This window comes from Ceratosolen solmsi, unplaced genomic scaffold (genome assembly GCF_000503995.2).
Source record: "Ceratosolen solmsi marchali unplaced genomic scaffold, CerSol_1.0 scaffold43, whole genome shotgun sequence".
NCBI lineage: Eukaryota > Metazoa > Arthropoda > Insecta > Hymenoptera > Agaonidae > Ceratosolen > Ceratosolen solmsi.
The window spans coordinates 4,549,781-4,577,740 of NW_011948431.1; the positions used below are offsets into that span (position 1 = coordinate 4,549,781).

General features: G+C 28.5%; 4 protein-coding genes and 1 long non-coding RNA gene across 5 annotated transcripts; 3 read left to right on the top strand and 2 right to left on the bottom strand.

Annotated features, from left to right (window-relative positions):
• Positions 1-4,089: 4,089 nt before the first annotated feature.
• Positions 4,090-4,373, bottom strand: LOC105364211 (uncharacterized). The gene is made up of 2 exons (XR_912945.1): positions 4,290-4,373; positions 4,090-4,186 (listed from the first exon to the last, which is right to left on the bottom strand). It is a non-coding gene; the product is annotated as an uncharacterized LOC105364211 (long non-coding RNA).
• A 2,709-nt stretch (positions 4,374-7,082) lies between these two features.
• LOC105364212 (vesicle transport protein SFT2B) lies at positions 7,083-8,718 on the top strand. The gene is made up of 5 exons (XM_011502096.1): positions 7,083-7,244; positions 7,349-7,506; positions 8,006-8,175; positions 8,240-8,357; positions 8,440-8,718. Exons 2-5 carry the CDS (start codon positions 7,435-7,437, stop codon positions 8,566-8,568), a joined length of 489 nt encoding a protein of 162 aa, XP_011500398.1. The 5' UTR covers positions 7,083-7,244; positions 7,349-7,434; the 3' UTR covers positions 8,569-8,718.
• Positions 8,719-15,368: 6,650 nt separating this feature from the next.
• On the top strand, positions 15,369-18,371 carry Pen (karyopherin subunit alpha). Its single transcript, XM_011502097.1, has 6 exons — positions 15,369-15,440; positions 15,525-15,838; positions 16,073-16,467; positions 16,834-17,192; positions 17,307-17,639; positions 18,224-18,371. The coding sequence occupies exons 1-6, from the start codon at positions 15,375-15,377 to the stop codon at positions 18,317-18,319; spliced, it is 1,563 nt and encodes a 520-aa protein (XP_011500399.1). The 5' UTR covers positions 15,369-15,374; the 3' UTR covers positions 18,320-18,371.
• A 1,520-nt stretch (positions 18,372-19,891) lies between these two features.
• Positions 19,892-21,581, top strand: Rpn11 (regulatory particle non-ATPase 11). Its single transcript, XM_011502098.1, has 5 exons — positions 19,892-20,000; positions 20,091-20,240; positions 20,330-20,593; positions 20,995-21,261; positions 21,366-21,581. Exons 1-5 carry the CDS (start codon positions 19,908-19,910, stop codon positions 21,525-21,527), a joined length of 936 nt encoding a protein of 311 aa, XP_011500400.1. The 5' UTR covers positions 19,892-19,907; the 3' UTR covers positions 21,528-21,581.
• A 798-nt stretch (positions 21,582-22,379) lies between these two features.
• On the bottom strand, positions 22,380-25,241 carry Nop60B (dyskerin pseudouridine synthase 1 Nop60B). The gene is made up of 7 exons (XM_011502099.1): positions 25,131-25,241; positions 24,704-24,828; positions 24,295-24,627; positions 23,817-24,227; positions 23,459-23,579; positions 22,762-22,994; positions 22,380-22,691 (listed from the first exon to the last, which is right to left on the bottom strand). Exons 1-7 carry the CDS (start codon positions 25,141-25,143, stop codon positions 22,392-22,394), a joined length of 1,536 nt encoding a protein of 511 aa, XP_011500401.1. The 5' UTR covers positions 25,144-25,241; the 3' UTR covers positions 22,380-22,391.
• Between the last annotated feature and the right edge of the window lie 2,719 nt (positions 25,242-27,960).

Below are 27,960 nucleotides of genomic sequence, written 5' to 3' on the forward strand. Positions count from 1 at the left end.
ATATTAAATAAATTTTTCCGATCGCTTCTGATTGGTTAGAATAAAAGAAAGATATGAGAATGATTTATTTTTAACTTTTATCTTATGAAAACAACCATGTATATTTGCATGTTTTGTAGAAGCGTACTAATATAAGAACAAAAATAGACTTAAGTTTATGAAGCATATTAAAAAAAAAATATATATATATATATATATATATTTTTTTTTTTTGAGGCAAAATATTTACTTATTCAAGCTTAAGCCAATAAAAATAAATTAATAAAAGCCGTTGTATATATGATGTATTAGATATATTTAATTTAGAGTATAGCTTATAGAGAAGAAAATGTTATTATTGCAACAAATCCAATATGAAAATTATAAATGCGATATAATTTTTATAGATCAATGTAATATAAGTATATTGAATTATATCTTTGTGTTATATTAATATATTACAATTTATTAAATGTTTAATATAAAGTTATTTACAATCATCTTTCGGAATGGATTTATTGTAATTATAAAATAAATAAGTTAATATGTAGAGAATGTAAAACATGCCTTTGTGAAATTAGAAAGAATATGAACTTTATTCGTTACTTCAATAATAAGATTTACATTTATTTTATACAGTTGAAATATATAAAAACAATTTTATTATTGTTGTTGTTGTTTTTCTCACTATTATTTCTATTATTATTCATTGTAATAAATACATAATAACGATGAAATAATAATTGGAATTGTAATCAAATAATTATTCTGCCAGCTATTTTACGTAATTATACAGGCACAAAAGACAATTTAAAAATTTTTTTTTTTTTTTTTACTAAACCTTTGTTTACATATCTGTCTAATATATGATTGTATACATTATAATTCTCTCTAATCTATTTGGCCAGTTAAACAGCATATTAACAATAAAATCTTTTGGTATATTTTACCACTCACGTTAACGTCCTTTAATCTTATTATACGCTTTAGTATATCTAATAATAATGGGTGCAATTTTTTTAATTATCTGACTTGTACGTCTAAGAGAACGTTATGTGCAATTTTTGCGATCTGATAATCTGACACTTGTAAATTTAACGATTTATTTTTACAGTCTCACATTATCTTAATAGATTTTACACATCATAGGCATGGCCATCTTTGATAGGCGTATAAAAACCGTTGGAATCATGTAATATGTACCGCACTTAATTTATATGTTCACTACTCATTGTGTTAAATGATACTGTATTAATTCTGTTGGACCGTAAAGGAGACGATGATGGTTTTTTTTTTTTTTTTTTTTTTTGAAGATAAGCCGATTCATCAGATTCTTATTCAAATTTATCTTTAAAGCTCGTTAATACAGATATTATAATTTTTTATAAAAGTAGCTTATATAACATTCAATGTCTTTGATAATGCTATAGTAAGGAAGGAATACACTGAAAATATAAGTAAACATACAAATTTATACTAAAAGATTAATAAAGAAATATTACAATACATATTCTTATAAAAATTTATAATTTCATTTGCAATATATATATATATATATATTATAATACCATTTTGAAATTCATCCATACTAATTAAAATTCAATACGTTGTTATTATAAATTAATTTAAATAATCTCATATTGCATTGTGCAGTAATATAGTATCATCATCTTCTTCCTATTCATTATAAGTATATGTATATGTATATATAATGCTGCCCGCCAAAGTAATTGTGAAAGTATTTTTTCCAAAAATTAAGAGAGAGAGAGAGAGAGAGAGAGAGAGAGAGAGAGAGAGAGAGAGAGTTGTTTTGATATTATATAATAATAATTTCATTACTAGAGCGCAAAATTTCATAAAACAGTTCAATATAAGATAATAATTAAAAGATAATTATTTTACTATTTACGGTTTTAATAGCAGCTTCGTTGAACTATTCGAAATCTAAGAAATCTGAGAAAATAATTATTAATTTAATCCATTAATAGCGAAGGAATTTTAAATGAAAAAAAGTGAATTTACAATATGACTTCTAAAAACGAACACGTGTGTATGATTGAATACATTAAAAAATTCGAGCAAATTATTCATGAGTAACGTAAGTGAATTTATTTACAATTCAAAAGGTCCAAACTACATTGAAAGAATTTCAAACTCTTTACTTATAATCTATCAATACTATTAATTAATCAATAATAAATAACCGAGTATAGAAAAAATAAGTCATAAAATATAATTTATAAAATATATAGTTAAACTTATAAATTATTGCGTTATTTTAATTTATTTAATTGCACCTTATGCTTAACGTATTATAATTTTAATTAAAAATTAGATCTTTTATTTAAAGATTGTTTAAATAGTTCATTTCGATCGTTGTTTGAATGCCGATTTTCGATTTTCTTAATTTGAATCATCGTAAAGATTGAAAAGTCATCGTTTTATTTTAATCAACTATTCGTTCGTCAATATGTGCATACCCATCTTCCGGGGAGTCAATATCTCTAAGAATTCGTTTTATTCTACTATCCACCGATCGTATTGCATTAGTAATGTTCGCGTAGTAAACCGAACAAAACGAGAGGAGCCAAGACAATGATGTAAGCCTTCATATTGCCAATAATCAAAATGTAAAATATTTATATTATAATTTGTATATTAAAATTTATATTTAAATATTCTTTAGATTTCAGAGCTTTAATTGCTATCAATTGATATCATACACAAATATTCGGATAATGCGATTGAATTAAATGTAATTACGATTGGAATATTTTGGCATTTTTAATAATTATTTGACCACATATTTCATACTGTCGCATTAGAGGTAGCAAAGGTTGCATTGAAATATATGGTATTTGTCACTTAATAATATAATAATTCATTTACTGAATCTAGGCCTGTATAGATAAGAAGATGAAGAAAAAAAATGGCAATAAAATATTGCTTTCTGACTGTGGAAATACTTACTATAACTTTTTGTAGTACTCATTATACAACAAATAAAAGACATAATAAAAGATGTATATTCAATATTTCTTAAGAATAATTATTCTATTAATATTCCACTATTAATTATAGTTAACTATAATTAAGCATCGTTAATGTAAACAACAATTAATGAAAATATATGGAGTGAAACAATTTGTCATGCATAATTTTTGCATAATAAAGTAATATTTATGACAAGCGTATTTTATTTCATATTTTTAATTAAAAGCTTTGAAATTGAAATGTGAATGCGTATGTCTTGAAATATACTACAATTCTTCATTAAGATTCTTCTTAAATTATACAAAATATTAAATCTTAATTCTTCTATTGAACATATTTGAAAATGTTCCTCAATATAAACGACACTATATTTATTATATTTTTAAAAACATTTAAAAAGTTTTATTATCTATATATATAAAATATATTTTAAAAAAATGTGAATTTAAAGTATTTTATGCGTAATTATAATCGATGGATTTAAAAATAAAAATAAAACGTTAATCGTAACAATATAGAGTACGTGTTAATGTAAAGAACGTAGAATTTAAATATTCGGCAAAATCAAATCTAGAAATATAATTTGCCTTTTGATCAATACTGCAGTGATAAAAATCCAATAGATATTTATTGCATTGCCTATCTAATAAATAAAAAAATCATCAATATAGATGATTTTATAGATTATATAGAATTTAATGAATACATGTAGGATGATTTAATACCAATTGAAAAATGTATTTATTTAATTTATAGTAAATAATAAAGTATTGAATATGAATTATTGTATATATTTGGTTATAATTAATTATTTCACATATAATTGTAATTTACAAATAAATATTAACTTTTATTTTAGACAGAGTTTTAAATGAGTTATAATTTTCAATTTGTACCTGCATCTTTTGAATTCTTTGATCAAATATAATAAATATAATAAATAAAATAACGTAATATAATTTAAAATTATTGATTATAATAAAAATTAGAAAGCTGTAATTTATTAATTATAATAATATGTCTATAATATTTACGTTTTTACATAATATCAATTATCGTTATAAAGATATAATATTGTATTGTTTCTTTCATTTTATTCAGTCAGTTATATTATCTTCGGCAGATTCCTTGGGATAATCCACTTTTACTTTATTTTCTTCTACTTGTTTGAACGCTCTCAGTCTTCTAACTTTTTTCTTCAATAACACTCCACCTAATCTTATTAAATATAAAATAAATTACTTATCTTATAATTAGATTATTTATTAGATTTATTTTTATTGAAATGAAAGAATTTAATATATATTGTTCCTTACATTTGAGTATTTGCCAAAATTTTTTAGCTCCCACAGCCTCTTCAGATTTACTATATAAAATAAATTTATTATAAAAACATACCAACTACATGCGATCGTATAAAATCACGCGAATAACTTTAATATATTAAATAAAATTAAATTTTACGATTTCAACTTCATTTCAATATGATTATTCTTAAATCATAGGATACGAAATTTATATAATTTTTAAATATAGAAAATTGTTTTTGTTTCATTTTTAAATTATAATGATCCATTATGTAATTATAATTGCGAAACATGATATTATTTAATAAAAGAATTAATAAATTAAAAAATTATTAATATCTTATTGTGCGTAACTTACAACAGTTACGGTATGAAAAATTCCAAACTTAAGTAGACTTCTTAACGAGAGTTCAAATTTTGAACAATATTCAACACCTTTTCACACACTAACAATATATAATTTAGTAGCTTTATAATAACATTAAACATTCAAATAAATAGATTGATATTAAATTTTCAATGAATTGAGATAAATATTGTAAAACTTATGGATGCATATAAAATGCATTAAAAATATATTAAAATTTGTATAATTTATTTTAAAATTAAAACTAGTTTGGTAGGTAATAGTTTTGAAAACCTTACCTACTTATAATTTTCTTATGATTATGTAACATTTTTGTTAAATAAATAGACTCTCTTGAAGGTTTAGAAAATAAATAAAATTCTAGTAGTTGTGAATTTGTAAACAAATTTATGAAATTCGACCATACCTATAAATTAAAACAAATTCCCTTATAATTTTACATATCACTCGAAAATGATTTTATATTAATAATATAATTGTTAATAGATACAAATTCTAAAAATTGTATTGTAAGCCAAAGCCATATAAGTAATTTTTCATACAAAGACTGATACTTATACGACAATAATAAATTTTGTGGAATAACTATCGTATATACATAAATCCTGTAATAAAAAGAAAAAATATATACAAAACTCCAAAGATTGTCATTGTTATTGTAATATAATTTATGCTCAAAATTTTTTTACTTATGTCCTTTAATTACCAAACTAATGAATATATTATGTACATCCATTTGGCATGACATTCTTTCACTTTTATTGGCCATTTTAGATATAATATTCGGCAACAATCTAATAATAGTGTATCAAAAGCCTTAAGTATAAAAACATTAGTAATAGGTGGCTCTAAACTGAAAATGAAATTTATAAATATATATGTACGTATATAAAAATGTATATGTTTTTCATGAATTACATTTGTCGAAAGCTCCCAAATATAAATAAGATAGATAGAAAATTTGAAAGCCCTCTAAGTTGATTATAATTTATAAAAACAACAATGCCATAGTGCAAGTAAAAACTTTTCAAGATAATAACACTTAATTCTGGCTTTAACAATAAATTCCATAAAAATAGGGTATATAAAATAATGATACTAGTAAAGCTGCAGCTCCATAAAACATTGGAAATTCGATTTCTATGTACGAACGCATAACCTATTTTGCGAAAATATACCTAAATAAAAACTTACATTATTTCTTATTTTAATTATGAAAATATCTAATATGCATACATTTGAGCCCTTTTTACAAATACAATATAATATAGTCCACATTAATATCATGTAAAGAAGTGTAATATTTTCATTGACAATCTGACTTTTGTTTTCTAGGAAATAATTGCTTTCTTTTGCTTTTAATGGTAAAATTAACGGCATATTTAAATCATAATAGAATAAAATATTTAGCCATTGTGAATAAATACTTGAAATGTTATGTAACATTTTAAGATATTACAGCTCACCTGCTGATATAAGAATTCAATTTAAAAATTGGAAAATAAGAATTCAATTATTGAACAAATTTATTACTTACAAAAAAATTAGTGTATAGGCATATTTAATCGTTTACATATAAATGTTTTGTAACATTATTCATTGTCTAATTGAATAAAATATTCTATTTTAGTCAATAAAATAAATACATATACTTGATTGGCTTTTCAAACACTTTTCTTACTATTTATTTCTTAACTCAATTTCACCATTTAATTTCCATACATAACCACATCAAAATAAATGTATTAAAATGTAGCAAAAACCATCTTCCTAAGTCAATAATAATAATAATAATAATAATAATAATAATAATAATAATAATAATAATAATAATTGGCGAATAGCCATTTAAAGAACTACAATGAATTTTATTTAATTATTAGAGAAGCAATTGTGTAAAATTTAAATTTAAGAAATTTATATGAAAATTAAAAAGAATTTAATGAATTAATTAAATAATAAATTTATCTAAACGTATACGCAATATTATATATATATATATATATATATATCTTGATGAAAACATTTTAATCATAGTTGTTTATACCAGTGTCAAAGTAATATAAAAATACATAATTTGTTTATTTATTTATTTTTTTTTTTTTTTTTTTTTTTTTTTTTTTTTTTTTTGAATATTTTAATTAAAATATATTAATTATTTGTAATTATCCCGGGCTTTGTGGTATCAAGCCTACAGCCATAGGCCAATAACTGCATGGATACATTTGAATTAAATTTACACTTGCAATGCTGACGAAATATTATTTTCATCTCGAACTTGATATATCACAGGTAACATAACCAATTAGTAACTGTTTGTAACATGTATCTGCGTTTGTCTTTTATTTCAACATTTTAATTGTATTTAATTTTTCATATATCCTTTAAATTAATATTGAGGGGGGCGGGAGGGAAAAACGACACAACTCAGGTGCACAACAGTACAATAAAGATATCGACGTAGGCATTTATATTGAAAACAAATGTTTGTTTACTCGGAATATATATATATATATGTATATATATATCTACACTTCCAACTTGTTGATTAAGCCTAAGCAAATCAAGATGGAATTCTTTATTTTATAGTGTATATTGTAAGTTTTAAGAGTTTCCTATCATTGAAGAAATTGTGATTTACGTATGTTATTTATTAAAATTAATAGATTATAATTTGAGAAGTGTATTTTTATATTCGCAGGTTGAAATACTTAATTCAAACCTGCTTCATGTTAGATTATAAAGTGCGCAACTACTTTCTATTGAATTTAAATATTATTCTATAAAATGGATAAATTAAAGAGTTTTTTTAATGGAGAGGAGGATAACGTTGAAGAACAGAATGGAATTATTACAGAGGTAATTCTTTATATTTATTAATAAGAATATTATTTATATTTTCATGTTTATTATTTTATTTACTTATTTCATAATTAGATTTTCACTTTTAGAAAGTGATACAGTAGTTGACAAGTATATCTTACGATAAGCGCAAAAGAAAATAAAGCAGAATTCAAAGAAAAATAACATAACGATATATGTGTAGATAACGTTGATTTTGATAGAATTTTTTTCACTTTATTTTAAATACTTTTATTTAATTCCTACTTTAATACCTACTTGTGCTGTATTTATCATTATATTTTTAATATTTTAACAAATATATAATTATTATTTAGTTGAAATTAATAATGATATAATAAGTATAATAATAAATCTTATAATTCTAATACATGTAAATTATAATTTTACGTCCAATTCTGAGATGGGATTTTTTGGTAAGGTTTTTTGGTATAAAAAATACTTGTACATATTTATAAATGAAAGCAATTATTAATAATGATATCCCATTTATAAGGTTACAGATGCGATGAAGTTAAGTAAAACAACAAGAATCAAAGGCTTTATAGTATGTTTTATTATTGGTATTTTGTTGTCCGTACTGGGTTCGTTTGCTTTATTTTTACGCGGTGGATTAACAATATACGGCGTTTTTTATACGCTAGGAAACGTAATTTCATTAGCGAGGTAAATAATTGATTTATAACTTGGTATCTCGATTCATAAGATTAAATAACTTTTAATTTTATAGTACTTGCTTCTTAATGGGTCCTGTAAATCAGATGAAAAAAATGTTTGCACCAACAAGAATCGTTGCAACTATAATGATTTTTGTCGCCTTTGCATTGACTCTGTATGCTGCCTTAGGAGTAAATTTCTATGCCTAATCATATATTACAATATATTTGTAATTTATATCGATCAAATAAATATAAAAAATTTTTGTTTCAGCTTCACAATGCCGGACTTGCATTGCTATTTATTATTATACAATCATTGGCCATGCTATGGTACTCGTTATCATACATACCATATGCTAGAGATGCTGTTAAAAAGACAGTTGAAGCATGTATTGCTTAATTAGACAATTTTCATAATTATTTATAACAAAAATGATTAATTACGTAATGTATAATTATATCGAACTATTTAAAAGCAAGATAGGAAGGGGAAAAAAGATAGTGTTTATAACTTTTTAAAAGTAAAGTCTACATCGCAGTTCCAAAAGTGCCTCAATATATTAATAGTGTTTTTATCAATAGTAGTGACAATCGTAACAAAAATGTCCAATAGTGCCTAAATAATTGTAGCTACCGCTAACAATCATATATATATATATATATATATATATGCATAGTCTTTAAATTAAAAATTGAATGACTTATTTTTGAAAATATATATTACGAATTATTGTAAAATATTATCTTTTTATACTAAAAGATATTTTAAAAGGTAGGTAAATAATATCAATTACATGGGGGAGGGTATATTTTTATAGCTTCTAAATTTATAACTTAAATATTTCGTGTCGATTAAAGGCCGTTATATTTATAATTATTTATTCCTCAAATTGCTGCATCGTAATAATAATGGAATATTTTTGATGGGAAGAAACTGGACAAATAACATGTCATTCTATTAAATTCTCATAGGGTACTCGATTCTTTATTACATTCGAATTTTTTGATGTAAATATTTACAATTCCTCGGTTGTAGTTTGATGGTGAGTTCTCAAAGTTGTTAAAGTGATATTTCAAAATACTATTCTAATGATTATCATTCAAATGCTACGTAATATAAATACATAAAATATATCTCACTTATTAATCTTTGTAAGAGGTAATTGATTTATATTAAAAAATATCAAGAGCTTTTGGGGATGGTTGGATCATCTTTTAAATTGATAATTATGAGTCCGAGTCCTTTACCATTAGCATCTAATATAATCCCGAGGCTAAGTCGAACATACTAAAGTTGCGAGTTACCTCTTGGATTTGATTTGATAAACAGTAGTTATTACATTTATAAAATCTACGATTCGCGTATTATTTTTGTATCGTAATTTTTGTTTGTTTTGTTTATCATGGACGACAGAACCGCCCTCGGCATACTCAACTAAATGATTGCAGACAACGCTATATTTTCTTCTAAACTTTCACCAATACCAAGTACTCGGCCAATTTAATTACAACCAATCTAATATTATCTGCAATATCAAATGTTACAATTCGATAAATCATATCGTTTAGCTTAAAAGTTGTACGTTAGCCATCCGAAATAATAAAATCTATTGTCTTTGAAGGAAAAAATCCTTAAAAATAAGCTTCCTGTGAGTTCCGCAATATTAAAGGATATACACTTTATCAGTTGATTTAAAATTTGTATTGAAATTCGCTTATTTTAATAAGCATTCTTATTCTGATTTAATGTATAATTTACTATTATTACGCACTCCTTTTGTAATCGCATATAATTCATGCTTTTTGTTTATTATAAAATCGAAATTTATAGCAGTGTTAATAAATACCTAGTATTTATCATTCATATTTTACAGCTTGTTTCTTACGAATCATTTTATTGACAATTAAATTTCGTATAAAGGCAAATGTAATTATAAATATTCTCACACTGAGCTGTAATTAGCGACTAGAAAAACTTTTGGGATTTAAGGTTCTTGGAATTGGAAGTATATGGAAGTACAATCGTTGATTATGGCATTCTTATCTCTTATATGATACTCTTATTTGCATATTTGCAGAAAAGGCCCAATTAAATGATTTATTACTATCGAATGCCTATATCGGTGTGGTGTGGTTGTGGTTGGTTATTCGACGTAAAAATCGATAGCGAATAAAAAAATGTAATCATGATTTACTTATTCGTTCGAGCACTAGGAGCTTGTTGTACTTGTATTTGAATTATTGTAGACTTGTCAAATGTTATGTCGGCATTAGTAAGAATTCTTCATCTTTAACTATTCGAATACGATCCTAGCATATTGGATACTTGATGTTTTAATTAATATTGATTGAATAGTTCTACCTTTAAAAAATTAGCCTTCCGAATAGGATATTTCTATTGTCGCCGAATACTGTAATTTATATTCGATATAGGATAATAAGAAGGTACATTTAATTGTACTACAGGAATTACATATCTATAAATATACTATTACGTGGCGCACAAAAATATTTATAAAACGTTTGTGATGGCCCGAATATCGCTTATATAACGCTATAACAGCGAACCATTATTAAAAATAAAATTAATACATCGGTATATTATAAATATTTTAAAGGGTATTTTTTTTTTTTTTTTTTTTTTTTTTTTTTTTTTTTTTGTAAATAATTTTCAATTATTCGTGGACTAGATAAATTCGTAAACTACCCAAAATTTTCGACGATATATTATACAGTTTGTAAGCTTATGTGATCTTGAAGCATTTTTCATTAATATAATAATGCACGTATTTAATTGTGCGATATTTGACGAACTTTGTCGCTATGTTTAAATGATTTGTGATAACATTTGGTAAGAAACAGCCCTACCAAAAATAAGAAATATTGTCGAAATAATGCTTTTCGTAATAGATAATATCATATCGATAACTATATTCGTAGGTTCGTGCAACTTGCATTTGTGAAATAAAAATTTTTAGCCGTCGTATAGCTTTACATAATTCATAAATTGTCTCTATATTTTCATTTTTATTTTCCATCTACATGTGTAATTAGATATAGCCGATATAATTATGAAATAATGATACCGTTACCAAATTGTTAATTAAAATTTTATCTACTACTTTATAAAGCAGTGATGGTTCTCTTTTTCGTCAACAAACTTCTTATCTAAATCTTACATATTTTTGTATCCAAGTTAATTTTATACACGATTTATTATTAGTTGGTAGACGGTCACTTTGTTTACCATATTTTTTATGTACTTTTATTCCATGTTTGTTCTCTTATGGATTGACTGACATTACCGACTGATCGTTTCTTCATTAAACATCCATTTAATTTATAGTATTCAATGACAATTCAAATAAACTTTATTTTCAGGCGATTTAAAATAATTTCATAAATATGATAATCCTTACAAATTATGGATGAATATTTTTATCTATATTTCATATATAAATAATGAGTAATTCAATAATGCTTTTGTGGTTCTTTATAAAATTATGGTATCGCTGCAATAAGCATAATAAATATTTTATATTAGCGTTTGTGTTTAATAGAGGTCTGTTATATTGGATATAAATTTCTTCTCTTTTAACATTTCAGTGGCTGTCGAAGAACTTTATTAAATTAAAATGTGTTCCTTTAACAGTTTCATCATCTGTGCTTTAATCTTTTAAATTTCCTACATGCTTATGCATATCAAAACAACGATATCAATATTGTGTCTATAAAATATCTAAACAAATATTGTACTAATACAATCAGCAAGCATGCGCGTGCTTATATTCTTCAATAGTTTTAGAGTTACATTCTTATAGGCGTCTATTAAATCTCCATAATCATTGTAGCGATGCAAATTAGGCATTCAAATTTATGCATTGTAATTTTATACAATTTTATAATTACAAGTTTCTAATATTATATATTTTTATATATTTAATAGCTAGAAATTATCATCGACTGTATTATAATATTGCTACATTGTATATTTCAAATTAGAATTTATACAACGAACAATACCAATTTTATTGATTTATTCTACTTACTCTTCAATGCCATTATTTCAAAATTCCAATACACACACGCACATACATGTATATATATATATATATATGAATATATATTATACATTACCAAGATCATATTATAAACTATACTTTTTTCGTTTGTAAAGTAAAAAAAAAAAACAAAAATTTGTTTACACAAATTATTCAATTATCAAAATAACTATTTCAAAGTTGTAGTTAATAAATTTAAAAACTTCTGGATCTCAATCCTTAGGTAAATAAAATTTTCAAATTTTATAATTTATATTTAAATGAATATTATTGAATAATGACCTTAAATAGGAAAATAAGATTTTTGGAACAATTGGCATAGAAATTATAGACATTTTAGTAATCTTACTTGATACTTAATTTTATTTATAGAAAAAAGATACATTTTTTATTAACTGACGAAACTGACTGGAGAATTAAATAATTTTTAATACACTATTATTACTACACTATTTTCAATATAATATTAAATTATATGTTTCCATTTATTAGATGTATTAATAGCGATTGCAGCAGCATCATTGTCTAATAATTACAAATTGAAGAATTAGTATTTGTAGTAAACAGAAAGGGAAAATTGTATAATACTTACATTTAAGTCTTAGATATTGTAATAAATATATGTACTCAAGAGAGAACCGATAACAATACAAAAAAATTATTTTTTAAGCATATATTTTATAAACTTATACCAATACAAATGTACGATTTATCATAAACTCTCCATGCAGTATAAATATTATTTTATAAAACTGTATTCGTTTGCCTTGTCGTGCTATGGGAGGCACAAAGAAACCTAATCAAATTTTATCATTTCCAAAGACAGCGGAGGTTTTACGGATATATCAATTTGTCCTAATTACAAAATGAGAATATAATGCAAATACTATTACCGTTAGATATTAGTGTATCGTTGAACGTTTGGCTTTTAATTAAATAAGCATCGCTACGAGTCTGCGGGACATGATTTGATACTAAGCAGGTAAATTCTTAGAATATAGAAAATTTAAATGTGTCAAAATGGTAAAAATTTCACGTAATTTGCTTAAGTAATAACAAATTCAGGCAAGATGGATTTAAATAGATTTTTCTATAGTATGAAAAAAAAATCAAGTAGCAGAGTAAAGTGAGAAAATAAATTGAATATATTTTATTAAAACAATATTACTACTTTATTAACTGATTAATAATAGTTGCGTTCAAGCTGTGTAAGATGAGAGTAAAAAATTAGTCTAGATAAGCTTGGCAATATAAAACCGAACTTAATCTCAGCGCGGCTTATTTTTTATTTAACATAATTAAATATTAATGGTAATGCCGATATGTTGAGCGTCGACAGTTGTAACGCAAATGTAACGACCTAAACTGTAATTCTTTATTTGCAATGTAATATAAAATGGACAATAAAGACTTGAAACGTACGCTAATAAGTATTTGTACAACAGCAGATATTGATGGTTCGTCGTTGCCTGTGTAGAGTGCGAGATAAGATCGCTCTCGCGGTAATTACTTTCTCTCTCCCCAAAGTCTCAAAAGCACTCGTCTACTTATCCGCACTCCCCGCTTCAAATATTTGAAAACTCTTGCTTTTCCCATGCCCGCGCACGTGCGTCTGCGTTTTTGCGCGCGCGCGCGCGCGCCCTCAACCACACGCGCGATTTCAAATTAACACGAGGAAGTGTGCAAAATTCGAATGTCCCTGAATGCAGAGTACGTTGGAAATTTCAAGCGGTCACGTGACCACTGATATCTCCGAAGGACTAATGAGTCCGGCCCCGTAAAACCGTGAGGCGCTCGGCATTGGCCGCCTCGCTCTCCCTCCATTAGCCGTTTAAGGCCCTTTTTTATGTTCCGTGAGCCGTCGTACACTTGTATCGGCAAATAGTTTAGGGCAACAACGGCTCGCTGCCGCCATTATTAGAATAACTACATTTGGTTATCGCGCTGGTCGCGGTGCGGTCGCATATTAGCTCATCGTCATCATCATCTCTTCTTCTTCTTCTTCTTCTTCTTCTTCTTCTTATTCTTCTTGTTCTTAGCGTACTTGTAAGCTCAGTGGCTAGATTATTAAATTTATTTATTTACTGTTGAGGATAGGATTGACGCTCTTTATCGGCCGGTAAGTAATAGATTTAATGTTAATTGAGAATTTCGGCAAGGTGAGAAGGGTAAGTTTTAAGAAGTAGAGGAAGGATTTTAAGTTGCTGTGACGGTTACGCGGTTAAATTTTCTCATCGCGAACGTTCGCGTCATGGAAAACGCGCGATCGTAAGCTTTGCCGTTTGAATTGGCATGCTGGGGTGGGATTCAATGTGAAATTGTTTTCGACAGGAAGGAGATTAATTTGGGACGGGTAGGTAGACGATTGGTAGGGGCCGATTGATTGAATTAATTATAAAGAGAGGATTAATTTTTGATTCGACGTACGTATCTCGAGGCATTCATTTTTTGTTTTTATTGTTACGAAGGTCCTAGGATGTTTACTTTAACGAGTGCATGAGATTGCCTGGGGGTGTGACCTTTGCAGCACTTTAACGGTTTTCCGATTTCAAATATCTCCATTGAATTATTCACGATACGACGTGTAATTTATATTCTTAGAGTGTTTTGTTTTTGTTTTTGTTGTTGTTTTGTTATTTATTTATTTATTTTTTTTTTTTTTTTTTTTTTAATGCGTATGTGATGAAATTGCCTTTAAACGCACGTTAGGCGAATGTATAAGTTTTTATTATTAAAGTGTGTCACGATAGTCGGAATAGACGCTACCTTTATCGGGAACCTCGACCAATCAAATAAATTACAGGACTGAAATTTATTAAATTACATTTTATAAGTTTTGCTTGGCAATTTGCAAATCATCGATTTAATATCACATTTATTAAAGTTAAATTTAACGATTTGTTAGTGAATAAATAAAATTTAGCACCCATTCCGGGTGTACACATTGGTATATGTAAGTTATGTTACTTACGATACAAATGTAGAACAACTACACAATATAATTTTAATGACAAAATCATTTAATTATTTTTGTGTATACCCATCGCCTGTTTCATACCGGCAATCGTACTCTGTTATACTGTTACTCTGTTATTATCAATTATATATGTAATTGTATGTTTTCTGTATATGTTTTCTAGTAAACATGCCAGCACCGGATACAAATATCAACTCTCGAATTTCCAAGTTTAAGTTCCAAGGGAAATCCGATGTAAGGTTACAGCATTCAGCTCTGCTTTTTATCACTGTATTTATAATTTACCTTTAATTGGATTGCTATTTTCATCCTCTTTAGGAGGCTCGAAGAAAAAGGACCGAAGTAACAATCGAGATGCGTAAAGCTAATAAGGATAGACAGCTATTTGAGAAACGACGGAATATTAATTTTGATGATGAGCTGGATAGTCCGACGAAAGAAAAATCTCAAATTCAGACTATGAGCATCGATGAAATTATTATAGGAATGCAATCTACCGATGAACTTGTTCAATTAGAGGCCACTCAAGCTTGCAGAAAAATGCTTAGTCAAGAAAAAAATCCTCCCATTAATGATATGATCGAGAAAGGAATTATTCCACTTTGTATAAAATTTTTGGGCTATCATCATAGGTATTTCTCATTTAGCAGCTAAATTCTCAAATCTAAAATTTTTTCTTTCTAAAAAATTTATATTATAAAAGACATCTTAACGAAGCGCTAAGCTTAAATCTAAATAAGACACGAACCTTTTATATCTTAGCCATATTAGCTAAAATACAGCTAAATAATAATATAAGATAATACGGGGAACTATAATTTCAAAATTAATTATAATAAAATAAATGTTCTTAATTGTATTTATAGATCGATGCTACAATTTGAAGCGTGTTGGGCTCTCACAAACGTTGCTTCAGGAACATCCGAGCAGACGCTAGTAGTTATTAAACATGGTGCTATAGTTAAATTAGTAGAGCTTTTAAAGTCTCCGAAAATGAATGTGGCTGAGCAAGCCGTTTGGGCTTTGGGTAATATTGCTGGCGATGGACCTTTACCAAGAGATATGGTTCTTAAAGAAGATGCTTTGCCACATATAATTTTGTTATTAAATCCCGAGACTCCCATTTCTTTTGTACGCAATATCGTTTGGACTTTATCAAATCTATGTAGAAACAAGAATCCAGCTCCACCTTTTGATATCGTAAAACAGGCACTTCCTCTATTAAATCGTCTTTTAAGCTACACGGACAAAGATATTCTTGGTAATTACAACAATTATTTTGTATTTATAGTTATTAATTTATATACATATATATATATATATATATATATATATATAAATTTAATATAATTAAATAATTGTCAATTGCTTTATTAAAAGGCACGTTAACATATTTCACATTGAAGCATGATTATTCAAATGTAGATAAATTTAATTTTATATACTTCAATATAAGCGAATAAAAGTGTTGAAAGAATATCGATATATCTCTACCAGATTTTTAAGAATTTTAATTAATAGGAAGCACATCCTGAATTATTTAATAAAGAAATAGATAAGAAAGTAGTCGGTATTATTGCTTATTCTAGAGAAATTTAGAAAATAAACAGCAATTGATTTTTTACAGCTGATGCTTGTTGGGCTCTTTCGTATCTTACCGATGGCCCAAATGACAAAATTCAAACAGTATTGGAGTCGGGTATCGTGCCTAAATTAGTGGAATTACTTGGTTCTTCGGAAGTCACAGTTCTTACACCTGCTGTTCGAGTCGTAGGAAATATCGTAACCGGAAACGATGCACAAACAGATTCGATAATTGCCGCAGGTGGTTTAAATTATCTTTCTGCATTATTGTTGCACAAAAAGTTTAATATTGTAAAAGAAGCCGCTTGGATGATCAGTAATATTACTGCTGGCAATCATGAACAAATCCAAGCCGTTATCGACGCTGGCCTAATACCACCTCTGATACAAATATTGAGCACGGTAAGTTCCATGAAATTGTAACAATTAATAATTGTTATAGAAAAAAGGCAGTTTCTCATTTTAAAGGATTATAAATTTTTTTGACATTTACATTATTTAATATACGTTTTCTAGGGAGATTTCAAGTCACAAAAGGAAGCTGCATGGGCAATTACTAATTTAACATCTGGTGGGACTGTGCCTCAGCTTGTTTATTTAGTCAAATCAGGACTTTTGGCACCATTCTGTAATCTTCTCGAATCAAAAGATTGGAAATGCGTCAATGTCGTTCTCGACGGTCTTGTACACATTCTAAATGTTGCAGAAAAAATGGAAGAAGTTGATAAAGTGGCTTTGATGATCGAAGAAGTTGGAGGTTTAGATAAACTTGAAGCTTTGCAAACGCATAAGAATGAAGAAATTTATGAAAAAACTCTTGCCATTATTGATAAATTCTTCTGCGAAGGGGTAAGACATCTTAATTTTCTTTCAATTATTTGTCCGTGATTTTTAACGACGTAAAAGCATTAGAGATACAAAAAATTGTCAATCCATTAAAATTTTATTAAGGTAAACATTTCTTTTTATTTAAATTTAAGTAGCCTTTTTTTTTTTTTTTTTTTTTTTTTTTTAAATTCATTCCATGACACTAGACTTTGTACATAAAAAATTTTTCATTTGATGGATCAATTTATAATTGTTCACTTTGTTCGTTACTAACTCAGATCTATCTTTTTCTATTTTTTACCGACAAAGTTAATAATCATGCTTATACATATATATAATTTATAACTCATAAAAAAATATTTGGACAGTAAATAGTTTAATTTAGTTTATTAAAATTATTTAATTGATTTACTTTACATTCAACTTTAGTGTTATTAACTTTTAATGATTAATAAAACTTAATTTTATACTTTATCCTAACGCGTAGTTGAATTTATATTCCAATATTTATAAAATATCTCAATAGATGTCTGCTTAGTCCCTCTACTAAAATTATCTTCTCATTTCTCCTAAACTTCTATTTACATTTAATTATTGTTATTTAGGAATCTGATCCAAACGTACTACCATCTACAAACGAAGAAGGTCAATTAGAATTTCAAGCTTCAATTGCAACGCCTCAAGGTGGTTTTCAATTTTAAAGAAAATTATTTTATTATTATGTTCCAATTAGATGATAATCAATTTTGTGTATATTTAGGAATGAATCATTATTTTATACCTATAATATCTAATGGCTACAATTATCTTTAATTTAAATCGATTTATACATGTTAAAATAATTAAATAATTTTGTAAATTACTTAATCAATATATTTTATTTTAACCATAAAATTGTAATAAAAATTCGTCATTTTAAAACAAGGAATACATAAAATTGTGTTCTATATTTATAGTTAAATGCGTGTTTTTTTTTTATTATTGGGATCTTTTAGTAGAAGTAATAAAATACTTTTTGTACATTAATTTAACTATTGATGCGCTTACGGCGGGTGCGTTTGTGTTAGTGCGCGCAATTTCAAATGTTTTAAGAACAAACGGTTTCGCCTCGATTTATACATGAGCAATAATTGAGCATACAAATGCAGTTTCATAAATATTTTAGAATTTGATAATTCATCAACATCCCTCGACGAAACAATTCATAAATAATTTAATAAATAACGAGTATTGACCTATTATGCTGATAAATAGGGTTTGGAGATAAGCAGGGATTAGCAATTATTTTTAATAATTTTTAAAATGATAATAAATTATGAAACTATCGCCGAGACTTGATATTTTATAAAAACATTCGGCAAAGGATGCCAAGATTCTTTATTTACATTTTATGCACAAGAATGTTGTTAATACCGAAAGTAAAATTTCAATTTCCTTGAACCGCGCGACGCGTCCGTTCAATCTCCTACTGAATTATCCTCATTCAATTGTATAATAAAAGAAAATTAATGCACATCGCGTGGTGCTCTCCCTCATTTTATTGCCAAATTTGATCCGGTAAAAAGCTAGAAATTCTCCAAAGCGTGCTCGATAAAAAAAGAAAAAGCAAAGATCAGATCCAAGCCCATCGGTCCGCTCGGTTCGAACTTCGTATGACGTGCCGAGGAGGCCTAAAACGCGCCAGGATACCCTACGGCATCCCCGTGGGTAAACGAAATGTTGGATAGAGAATTAATTGGTCGTGGCGTTGATTGCGATGCGCATGCGTGGAGCACAAGCGCGAACTCGACCCCCCTGGTGACTCCGCGACCGAGCCACCGACCGATGTTCTCGAGTGTCAGCATCGGGAGCTGTTAAGCCTCGTTCATCGCTCCCCTTCCCATGTGTGAGCGCCCGACATTGCAAGTTGGATACGCGAGACGTCGCGTGAGTTTGCAGATTTGAGATTGTCAACGGTTCACTTAGCGAAGGATGCGCTCACGTCCGTCGTCGGCAGTCGGGAATTCGAATAAGTCCTAACATTGTTTAAATACGTATTTGCGAGTCGTTGGGAGGTAGGTTTGCCGAGGCTTCGGTACCGTGCCGGCTGATATAAACGACGTCTCGCCCAAGTGGCACTTGGTTCGTAAGCGTTCGTCGCGAGTGCAAGTGCCATAACCTTAAAATTAGATGAATTATTTGCCCTGAGCAAGATAGTAGCACTAGTGAAGCGACAGAAGCTTTAATTTTCTTTATTCTCGTTTTGGTCGAGTGAGCTTGGTTTTAGGGCGTAACCGAGTGTGAGGGAAGATGGACCGATTGTTGCGGATAGGAGGTGGTATGCCGGGATTGAATCAGGGTCCTCCACCCTCGGATGCTCCAGCTGTAGATACTGCCGAGCAGGTATTATTGTGTTTGATCGGAGATCAAATGAAGTTGAGGAGGTCCGGCGATTAATTTGATAATAATTTCGTGATGCTTGTTTCGCCGAAGGTTTACATTTCATCATTGGCATTGCTGAAAATGCTAAAGCATGGACGAGCTGGAGTGCCGATGGAAGTGATGGGCCTTATGCTTGGCGAATTCGTGGACGATTACACAGTCCGGGTTATCGATGTCTTCGCCATGCCACAGACTGGAACTGTAAGTCTTTGTCCTTTCATCGGTTGAAAGACTCCTGAATTTTACCTCATCGACAGCTTTAAAACTCTCGTTTATTTGTACTGTTATAGGGGGTAAGCGTGGAGGCGGTGGATCCAGTATTTCAAGCAAAAATGTTGGATATGCTCAAGCAAACGGGTAGGCCAGAAATGGTGGTAGGTTGGTATCACTCTCATCCAGGATTTGGCTGTTGGCTGTCCGGGGTGGACATAAATACGCAACAGTCGTTCGAAGCTCTCAGCGAAAGAGCTGTTGCCGTTGTGATCGATCCTATCCAGTCGGTTAAAGGGAAAGTTGTTATCGACGCATTTAGGTTAATTAATCCCAATATGATGGTAAGTAAATGTAAAATTGCTTTGGTGCAGTGATTTGGGCATAATAGAACAAATTGAATTAATAGTTAAAGCAACGCAGAGAAAAATGAAAGTGCTAAAGTCTTATATTGAAATGGTTGATTTGAGTGAATAAAATTAAATCGAATCCTACCTACTTAAGCCAAGTATTTTAGACTTAGTATTTGGGTCAATGTGGCTTAATAAATAGAGGATCGATTGAGAGCGACAAAACGTGACATTAATAGCCAAATTTAATGCTATGTTGTACAATTTTGGCGACGAATATCGGTGTTTATCATGATTAATTTGTCGACGTTGAAAATGACTGCATCGCACTGACCGACTCTTTTGTTGGACGTTGAAATTTTTTTCTTCTAATTGTATTATCATAATTTTCATAGGTTCTTGGACAAGAGCCACGTCAAACGACCTCCAATTTAGGTCATCTTCAAAAGCCATCCGTGCAGGCACTTATTCATGGACTGAATCGACATTATTACAGCATAAGTATCAATTACCGTAAGAACGAACTCGAACAGAAAATGCTATTGAATTTACACAAGAAAACATGGATGGATGGCTTGACTCTGGCAGAGTATTCAGAGCACAGTAAACTTAATGAAAATGTTGTACAAGAAATGCTAGAATTAGCTAAAAATTATAATAAGGTAAACGTCGATTTCTCATTGGCCCATACTGTATTATCGTGAATTTTTAAAATGCTTAAGAAATCTTTCATCTGTAAAAAACGTGAAAATTGCATTTGTTTTAGGCTCTCGAGGATGAGGAGAAAATGACACCCGAACAGTTAGCAATTAAAAATGTTGGCAAACAGGATCCCAAACGACACTTGGAGGAAAAGGTTGATAATCTTATGACAACAAATATTGTCCAGTGCTTGGGAGCTATGCTCGATACCGTTGTTTTTAAATAACTACCTGGCTTAATTTGCATTATGAATTTAATGAAAAATATAAATTTTTTTAATACTCAAGTCCATCGATTCTTTCATAATAATAAACCATTCGATTAATTGGCATATTCCAAATGAGTAAAGCAAATAATATATAAAGTATATTTTTGAATTTTTAATGAAAATAGTAAGTTATCTTTACAAAAGTAAAACAGTCTGCCATCGTATGTTAATTATCGTAATCATCATTGATCTCAATCTTAACTGATGTGTACACACGATAATTTATAAACTTTACATTTATATAAAAAAAAGATTTTTCAACGAATAAAACAAATGCGTCATATTTGTAATTACAATAGACAAAATATTTCTCTTATAAAAAAATTATTGTGACGGCCTTTTTTATGAATAGAATTATTTTTCAAGAAATACATAATATTCATTGTTCAATGCTTTGATGATTGTAAAAATATTCTATTACATGTATTTATGTACAGCTTAAATGTTCATTGGCTATTACCAATGAACATTATTATTATGGAACTTAAACATTGGCAATACTCAATGGTAAAGCCAAATTCCTTACATTACACTTTGCATAAATTTGGACGAATGCATTGCCCTGCATTTGTAACGAGTTGGGTAAGTGTTGTTTGATTTTAAAAACCAACTCGTTCCAGTTTCATGGTATATGCGTGCCCACGATTATTCACACACTTTTCAATCGAGTAAAAGATTCCTACTCGTCTCTATTCCTCAAGCACGTGTTCTTTGCTCTTCTTTTTCTTCTTTTTCTTCTCTTTAACATATTGCTCCTAAATAAAGGGAAAAAAAAAAAAAAAAAAGGAAAGAAAAAAGCAATGTGTGTTATTATTTAATTTCTTACTTATTAAATTGTATGTTATGATGGTTAATTCTCAAATCACATACTTCGGTTACGTTCTCGACGGGCAGCGTTACCTCGGCTTCTGTATCAGACTTATCTTTCTTCTTATCCTTTTTCTTTTTCTTCTCTTTCTTTTCTTTTTTCTTCTCTTTTGGAGATAAGGTTTCCGTATCCTCGGCTTCGATTATTGACAACTCTTCAACTGGCGGCTCCACTATGGTTTCTTCGTGTTTCCGTTTCTTAGCAGAAATTCCGTCCTCTTTGTTGCTCGACTCCTTCACGCCATTGTCTTCGGTCTGTTGAGGTATAATTTTTTTACTCTCTAGTTAAGATAAAATTGATCCAATAATTTAAACAAATCATTACCTTAACAGAAGCATAATCTGTATAGCTGGATAACCAATCTGTCGGGGTATTCTCGTTTGGCTTTCCGTGCTTATCAAGTTTACCCTCTACGATAAGACGCTTTTTCAAGGACGCTTTTGGACCAAGACCCCATTTCCTTGGATAAGCATCTCTTTCCATAATAACTCTCTTAATTTTGGCAACTACGCCATGATCACAAGCTGACATCGTTGGTGTCGTCATCAATGCAATCGCTGTAACAAAATTCAATATCTTATTGGTATCCTCGTATTTTTATGCTAATAATCTGATTTTTCACTTACACGATCGAACTGAGACTCTCATACAAAATTTTTTCAAATTATTTACAATTTAAATTTCAAATTTATTACAGAAAATAAACATTTATGAGATCAGACTCTTATTCATTAACTTGTAGGATTTACGATTGATAATTATATATTATATAAATTACACCCGCATCTCCATCGAATATCATATTTCAAGTTTTCACAACAATTTTATACTAATAAAGAGGAAATTTAACAAATTTGTATTTGCTTTTCAAGTTGACAAGTATGAAACAAATGGTTAATCAAGCCATTTTCAATTTTGACAAATTGGTGCATTCGATTTTCATTACTTTTCTTATAATACTTAATTAACTGCAAATATATTTTGACTTTGGCGAGCTCACAGAATTTTTTATAATATTTACCAAGTGCAACAGCTTCTCCCTTAGTGGTGACAATTACAATTTCTTGATTTAATTCAATACCTTCGTCATACATCAATACACCAGGCAGCATTATTTTAGCTCCATAACATATAGCATTTACCTAAATACAGGTATTTACCATTAGAAATATTTTGGAGCAACGATAGGTACAGTGTCGTACTAAATCATAAGCAAATATTCTTTTACTACTTTAGAACTTTCAAGTATTTATAAAAGTGATAATAAAAAAATATTAAAGCACGGCTCAAAAAAGATATAACCATATAATTGAGTGACTTCGATAAAGGAAATGATTTCAAATCAACGGTGCAGTAAAGAAGAGACATAGAATACTTACGGCGCTATCTTTTACAATAATTCGTTTGTGATTAACCAGAAGAGATTCTAGTGGTCTAATAACTCGTCTTAAGTAAGTCTCGTCGCCATGATTTTCGTAAAGCCATTGGGCATCGAGAATATCATGCATAGTGACTAAACCATCTTTTTCAGACATGATACCGGATCGATTTCTGCGTAGCTCCTGCATCTGACAACCAGTTCCAAGGAATAGTCCAAGATGCACGCAAATGGTTCTGATATACGAACCAGCCTCGCAGCTCACTCTAAAGACACCCATATTTCGCTCTTCGTCGTAATCTAGAAACCAACTGTCATAGACCGTTCTTACTCTTAACTGACGCTTAACTGCCGATATTAAAGGAGGCCTTTGAAACAAGGCGCCTTTCAATTTCTCAAGTGCTTGATGTATCTGAAAAACATTATTTCGTAAACAATATTTCAATAATTGTCGTCCGCTTATTATCACAATATTGTACCTTTTTTATATTATCAACAGCGGAATGAAGTTTAAAGACTGCTATGTATTCTTTACCAGCTGATTGTTGAGACTTTGCTAAACGCGTTGCTCTGTCTATACAAACGATTAAGCAGCCCGATACTTTAGGATCTAAAGTACCAGAATGACCTGTCTTTTGAACTTTCAAAATTCTTTTGATCCACGCAACAACTTCGTGCGACGATGGATTAGATGGTTTATCAAGATTTATACAGCCCGACTGAACGTATTCTGATAATGTTCGATGTAAAGGGGTGGAACCACACGTTAATGGCGTAAAGTGTTTTGTTCTTGTTAACATTTTATCAAAATTCTAAAATAATTCATTTGTTAATCGTAGTGATTGGTGGTGAAAAATTTATTTATGTGTGATATTTTTCAATAAATACCTTAAACAGTAATGGCCAATCTTTACACTCGAGCTTAGCAATCTCACTAGACGGTTCCATTTGGCATTTCATTTTAATTTGAATCTCTCCGACAGATTTATTTTTATTCTTGTGCTTCTCTTTCTCTGAAAATTTAATGAAAATAATACAAATTCCTAACCTCAAAGAATTCAAACAAACTTTACGATATGGTTTTGATTAGCTTCGATAATCATTTTTTAATAATTGTGAACTAAAGCCCGAACATTATATTTACATTAAACACGAAATTTTTACATCTTTCCATTAAATTATTGCAATCGGTAAGACGCAGAAACCACGTGTTTACCGCATAGTTCCAACAAGCCGTAATAACTATTTCAAAACAAAGTGTCTTTAACAATAATTAATACGCACATCATCAATATAATAAACAAATAGAAATTACCTATTTCAGCCATGGTAAAATATTCAAAACAACTTTTAAATATTTTATATTGTCCGACTGACTCGACTAATGCTACATTAACCACAACGCGGTATTATATTCCATGAATTGGATCGATTAACATAGATGTATGGCTAATGATAAAATAAATTCTCAGAGAAATTGTAAAATTTTCCATAAATTAATTGAAAATATTACAAAAATACTTAATTGCATAATAGACTTTCAATACAATTTACTCATTAGTTATTAACATTTTTGATCAAATGGATTATAAGTTTGAAAAACGTGAAATTCACTCAAATAATTTCGAGTAAATGTATTTTTTATGGTGGGGGGAGGGGGGGAGGGGGGGGGAGGAGGGGGGAGGGGGGAGGAGGAGAGGCGAGGAGGATGCTAATCCCCTATAACTTACGTTTTTTTGTCAGCTCCTTAAGCCGAGGATTAGGTAGTTATTTATTCTCAACACGGAGGTCGGCAACAAATAATAACCAAGCACTCGAGATACTTTTAAAATAATGTGATGCAACATCGACTTGCAACATCGAGCCATCGAGTGACGTTACAATGACACGAAAAATTATCATCAGTTTCATTTGTAATAGTTTGTTTTTTTTATAAATTTAATTCCTGAAAATCGTTTGTTCGTTTAATATACAACTATAATGGAAGGAAAAATTAATTAAATTAAGTAAAAATTGCTTTTGCATATTATAAAATTAGCAATTTTATATTATTGTATGTAAGTAAAAAATTACATAAAAGTACAGTTTAATATAAGAGAAAATTTACAGTTTTCAATTTTATTAGACATTTATTATGCCGATGGAATATTTTTATAAATTTTTATAAATTTACTTGTTGAACTCGAATATATTATATATATATATATATATATATATATTTTTTTTTTAATATGTAATTAAATAATATAGAAGTGTATATGGCTATTATTGTTATTTTTTAGAAGACTAAAAAATTAATGATGTTTTAATTAATTTTAAACATGGGCTATCATTATTGTACTAGAGATGTGAAATTGTTTCAATAAAGCAAATATTAGATTAACATTATTTTTTTTCTTAATCACATTATCATTTTATTGCAAATATTTAGGTATTCGAGTATCAACAAATCAACCGATATACAGTTATTTCTAATGCAAAGTTTTATTAAACAATATAGCCGCATGTCAACATATATATATATATATATATATATATTACATACAAAATCATTTTTACATTTATCGTATGGGTACTATGCTTATTTGGCAATAATCCGTCAGTCGTAAAATTTATGATACTTTTTGGATAAATCTTACAACAAATGTAAGCTACATTATTCACATAATACGGCATTTGAAATCTTTAATGGATATAAAGTTATAAACCTCTCGTAAAGTTTTAAATTATTTTGACATAAGGCGGGCTTAAAAATCCGTGTTCCACGAGTATAATTAAGTGACGTAGACAGGAGGTGCTGTGACGAGTGCAAGCACCGAGAAAATTATGCACTCAAAATTTTAAAAGATATTACGACGACCGTCCAAGTATAAAAAGATGATTCCAAAATCGAGTGCATCGATTTAATAAATTAACTCGCTCCAATAATGAATACAGAGAATTTAATAATAAAAGGACGAAAGAAGAGAAAGAAATTTAAGCGTTAAAATAACGGTTGCTGCTATTTAAGAGACATTTCGTGTTTCGTGTTATCCTCGATTTAACGGATTTTCTATTATTTATTAAACGCGGTCATCTAAAGATTTCAAGAAGAACAAAAAGTCGCTGCGGACGGATTAAAAAAAAGAAAGAATAAAAAACAATCCACGTTAATTTGAAACAGAAAAAAAAAAAAAAAAAAAAAAAAAAAAAAAATGATCAAAATCTTAATTAATCATAGCTAATTATAATTTTAATTTAATATAAAGATTTGATAAAACTGTAGTAAGTGTAATGATGAAATCGGTCACAAGTGAAAATTTATAAATATAAACCGAAACCTTCATTCGGTGTCGTTTATTCACACGCGTTTACATAGTTTCTCAAGCTCATATTCAAATTTGCAAACCTTCGGAAAATTATAGCATTTGAATGATTTATCGAATTATATTACAAGTTTACGTAGAGATTATGCGCATTTGTATAATCAAATCTTAACGATCGAATGATTAAAATTATAATTATGTAGGCTTTCAACATTTCGAAAAGAGTAAAAACAACAAAAATAAAATTCTGACCACATAAATTAATCTATATATATATATATATATATATATATATATATATATATGCGTGTGCGCTTGCGTGCGTTTGTTTATGTATGCGTTGTTTAATATTCTAAATTTATCGAGTATGCGTAACGGTGCTTTTATGCTTTCAGCCTAGGCAAGAGAAACAAAAACAACGTTAGATACTCGTAAACTGATCCTAAAGCTTGATCTTTTACCTTTTGCCGTCTCAACTGATTAAGCAAGCATCGTATTTTCCAAATTTCTTGCTATTTTCCCTAGCCAAACGTCCTTAACAGCCATTTATTAAACCTTATTAATAAGCGAACGAGTGCGTAGATAAAGAATCCAATCTCCCACGCTTATTGAGCTTTATTTCATTATTTCGTTTTAAAATTCAATACAATTCAATGGAAAATTATTTTATTAGCTGTAAAATGCTATAAAGCGAAAATACCAAACATATTTATTCTTCGGAGGTGAAATCGTGGTATTAGACGGTAATAAAATTTTAATCTTTATTCCTATTATAAAAAAAAAAAAAAACAAAAAATAAAAAAAGAAAAGAAAAGACAAAAAAAAAAATAAATAAATAAG

What these genes read in the sequence shown, in the direction of transcription:
- Rpn11 (XM_011502098.1), top strand. Translation starts at nt 19,908, where the DNA reads ATGGACCGATTGTTGCGGATAGGAGGTGGTATGCCGGGATTGAATCAG. An exon ending in TAATTAATCCCAATATGATG is followed by an intron (nt 20,594 to 20,994) that starts GTAAGTAAATGT and finishes TAATTTTCATAG; the next exon opens with GTTCTTGGACAAGAGCCACG. An exon ending in TAGCTAAAAATTATAATAAG is followed by an intron (nt 21,262 to 21,365) that starts GTAAACGTCGAT and finishes CATTTGTTTTAG; the next exon opens with GCTCTCGAGGATGAGGAGAA.
- Nop60B (XM_011502099.1), bottom strand. An exon ending in TTATTGTAAAAGATAGCGCC is followed by an intron (nt 23,580 to 23,816) that starts GTAAGTATTCTA and finishes ACCTGTATTTAG; the next exon opens with GTAAATGCTATATGTTATGG. An exon ending in CAGATTATGCTTCTGTTAAG is followed by an intron (nt 22,692 to 22,761) that starts GTAATGATTTGT and finishes ATACCTCAACAG; the next exon opens with ACCGAAGACAATGGCGTGAA.
- LOC105364212 (XM_011502096.1), top strand. Translation starts at nt 7,435, where the DNA reads ATGGATAAATTAAAGAGTTTTTTTAATGGAGAGGAGGATAACGTTGAA. An exon ending in AACGTAATTTCATTAGCGAG is followed by an intron (nt 8,176 to 8,239) that starts GTAAATAATTGA and finishes TTAATTTTATAG; the next exon opens with TACTTGCTTCTTAATGGGTC. An exon ending in CTCTGTATGCTGCCTTAGGA is followed by an intron (nt 8,358 to 8,439) that starts GTAAATTTCTAT and finishes TTTTTGTTTCAG; the next exon opens with CTTCACAATGCCGGACTTGC.
- Pen (XM_011502097.1), top strand. Translation starts at nt 15,375, where the DNA reads ATGCCAGCACCGGATACAAATATCAACTCTCGAATTTCCAAGTTTAAG. An exon ending in AGTTCCAAGGGAAATCCGAT is followed by an intron (nt 15,441 to 15,524) that starts GTAAGGTTACAG and finishes CATCCTCTTTAG; the next exon opens with GAGGCTCGAAGAAAAAGGAC. An exon ending in TTTTTGGGCTATCATCATAG is followed by an intron (nt 15,839 to 16,072) that starts GTATTTCTCATT and finishes TTGTATTTATAG; the next exon opens with ATCGATGCTACAATTTGAAG.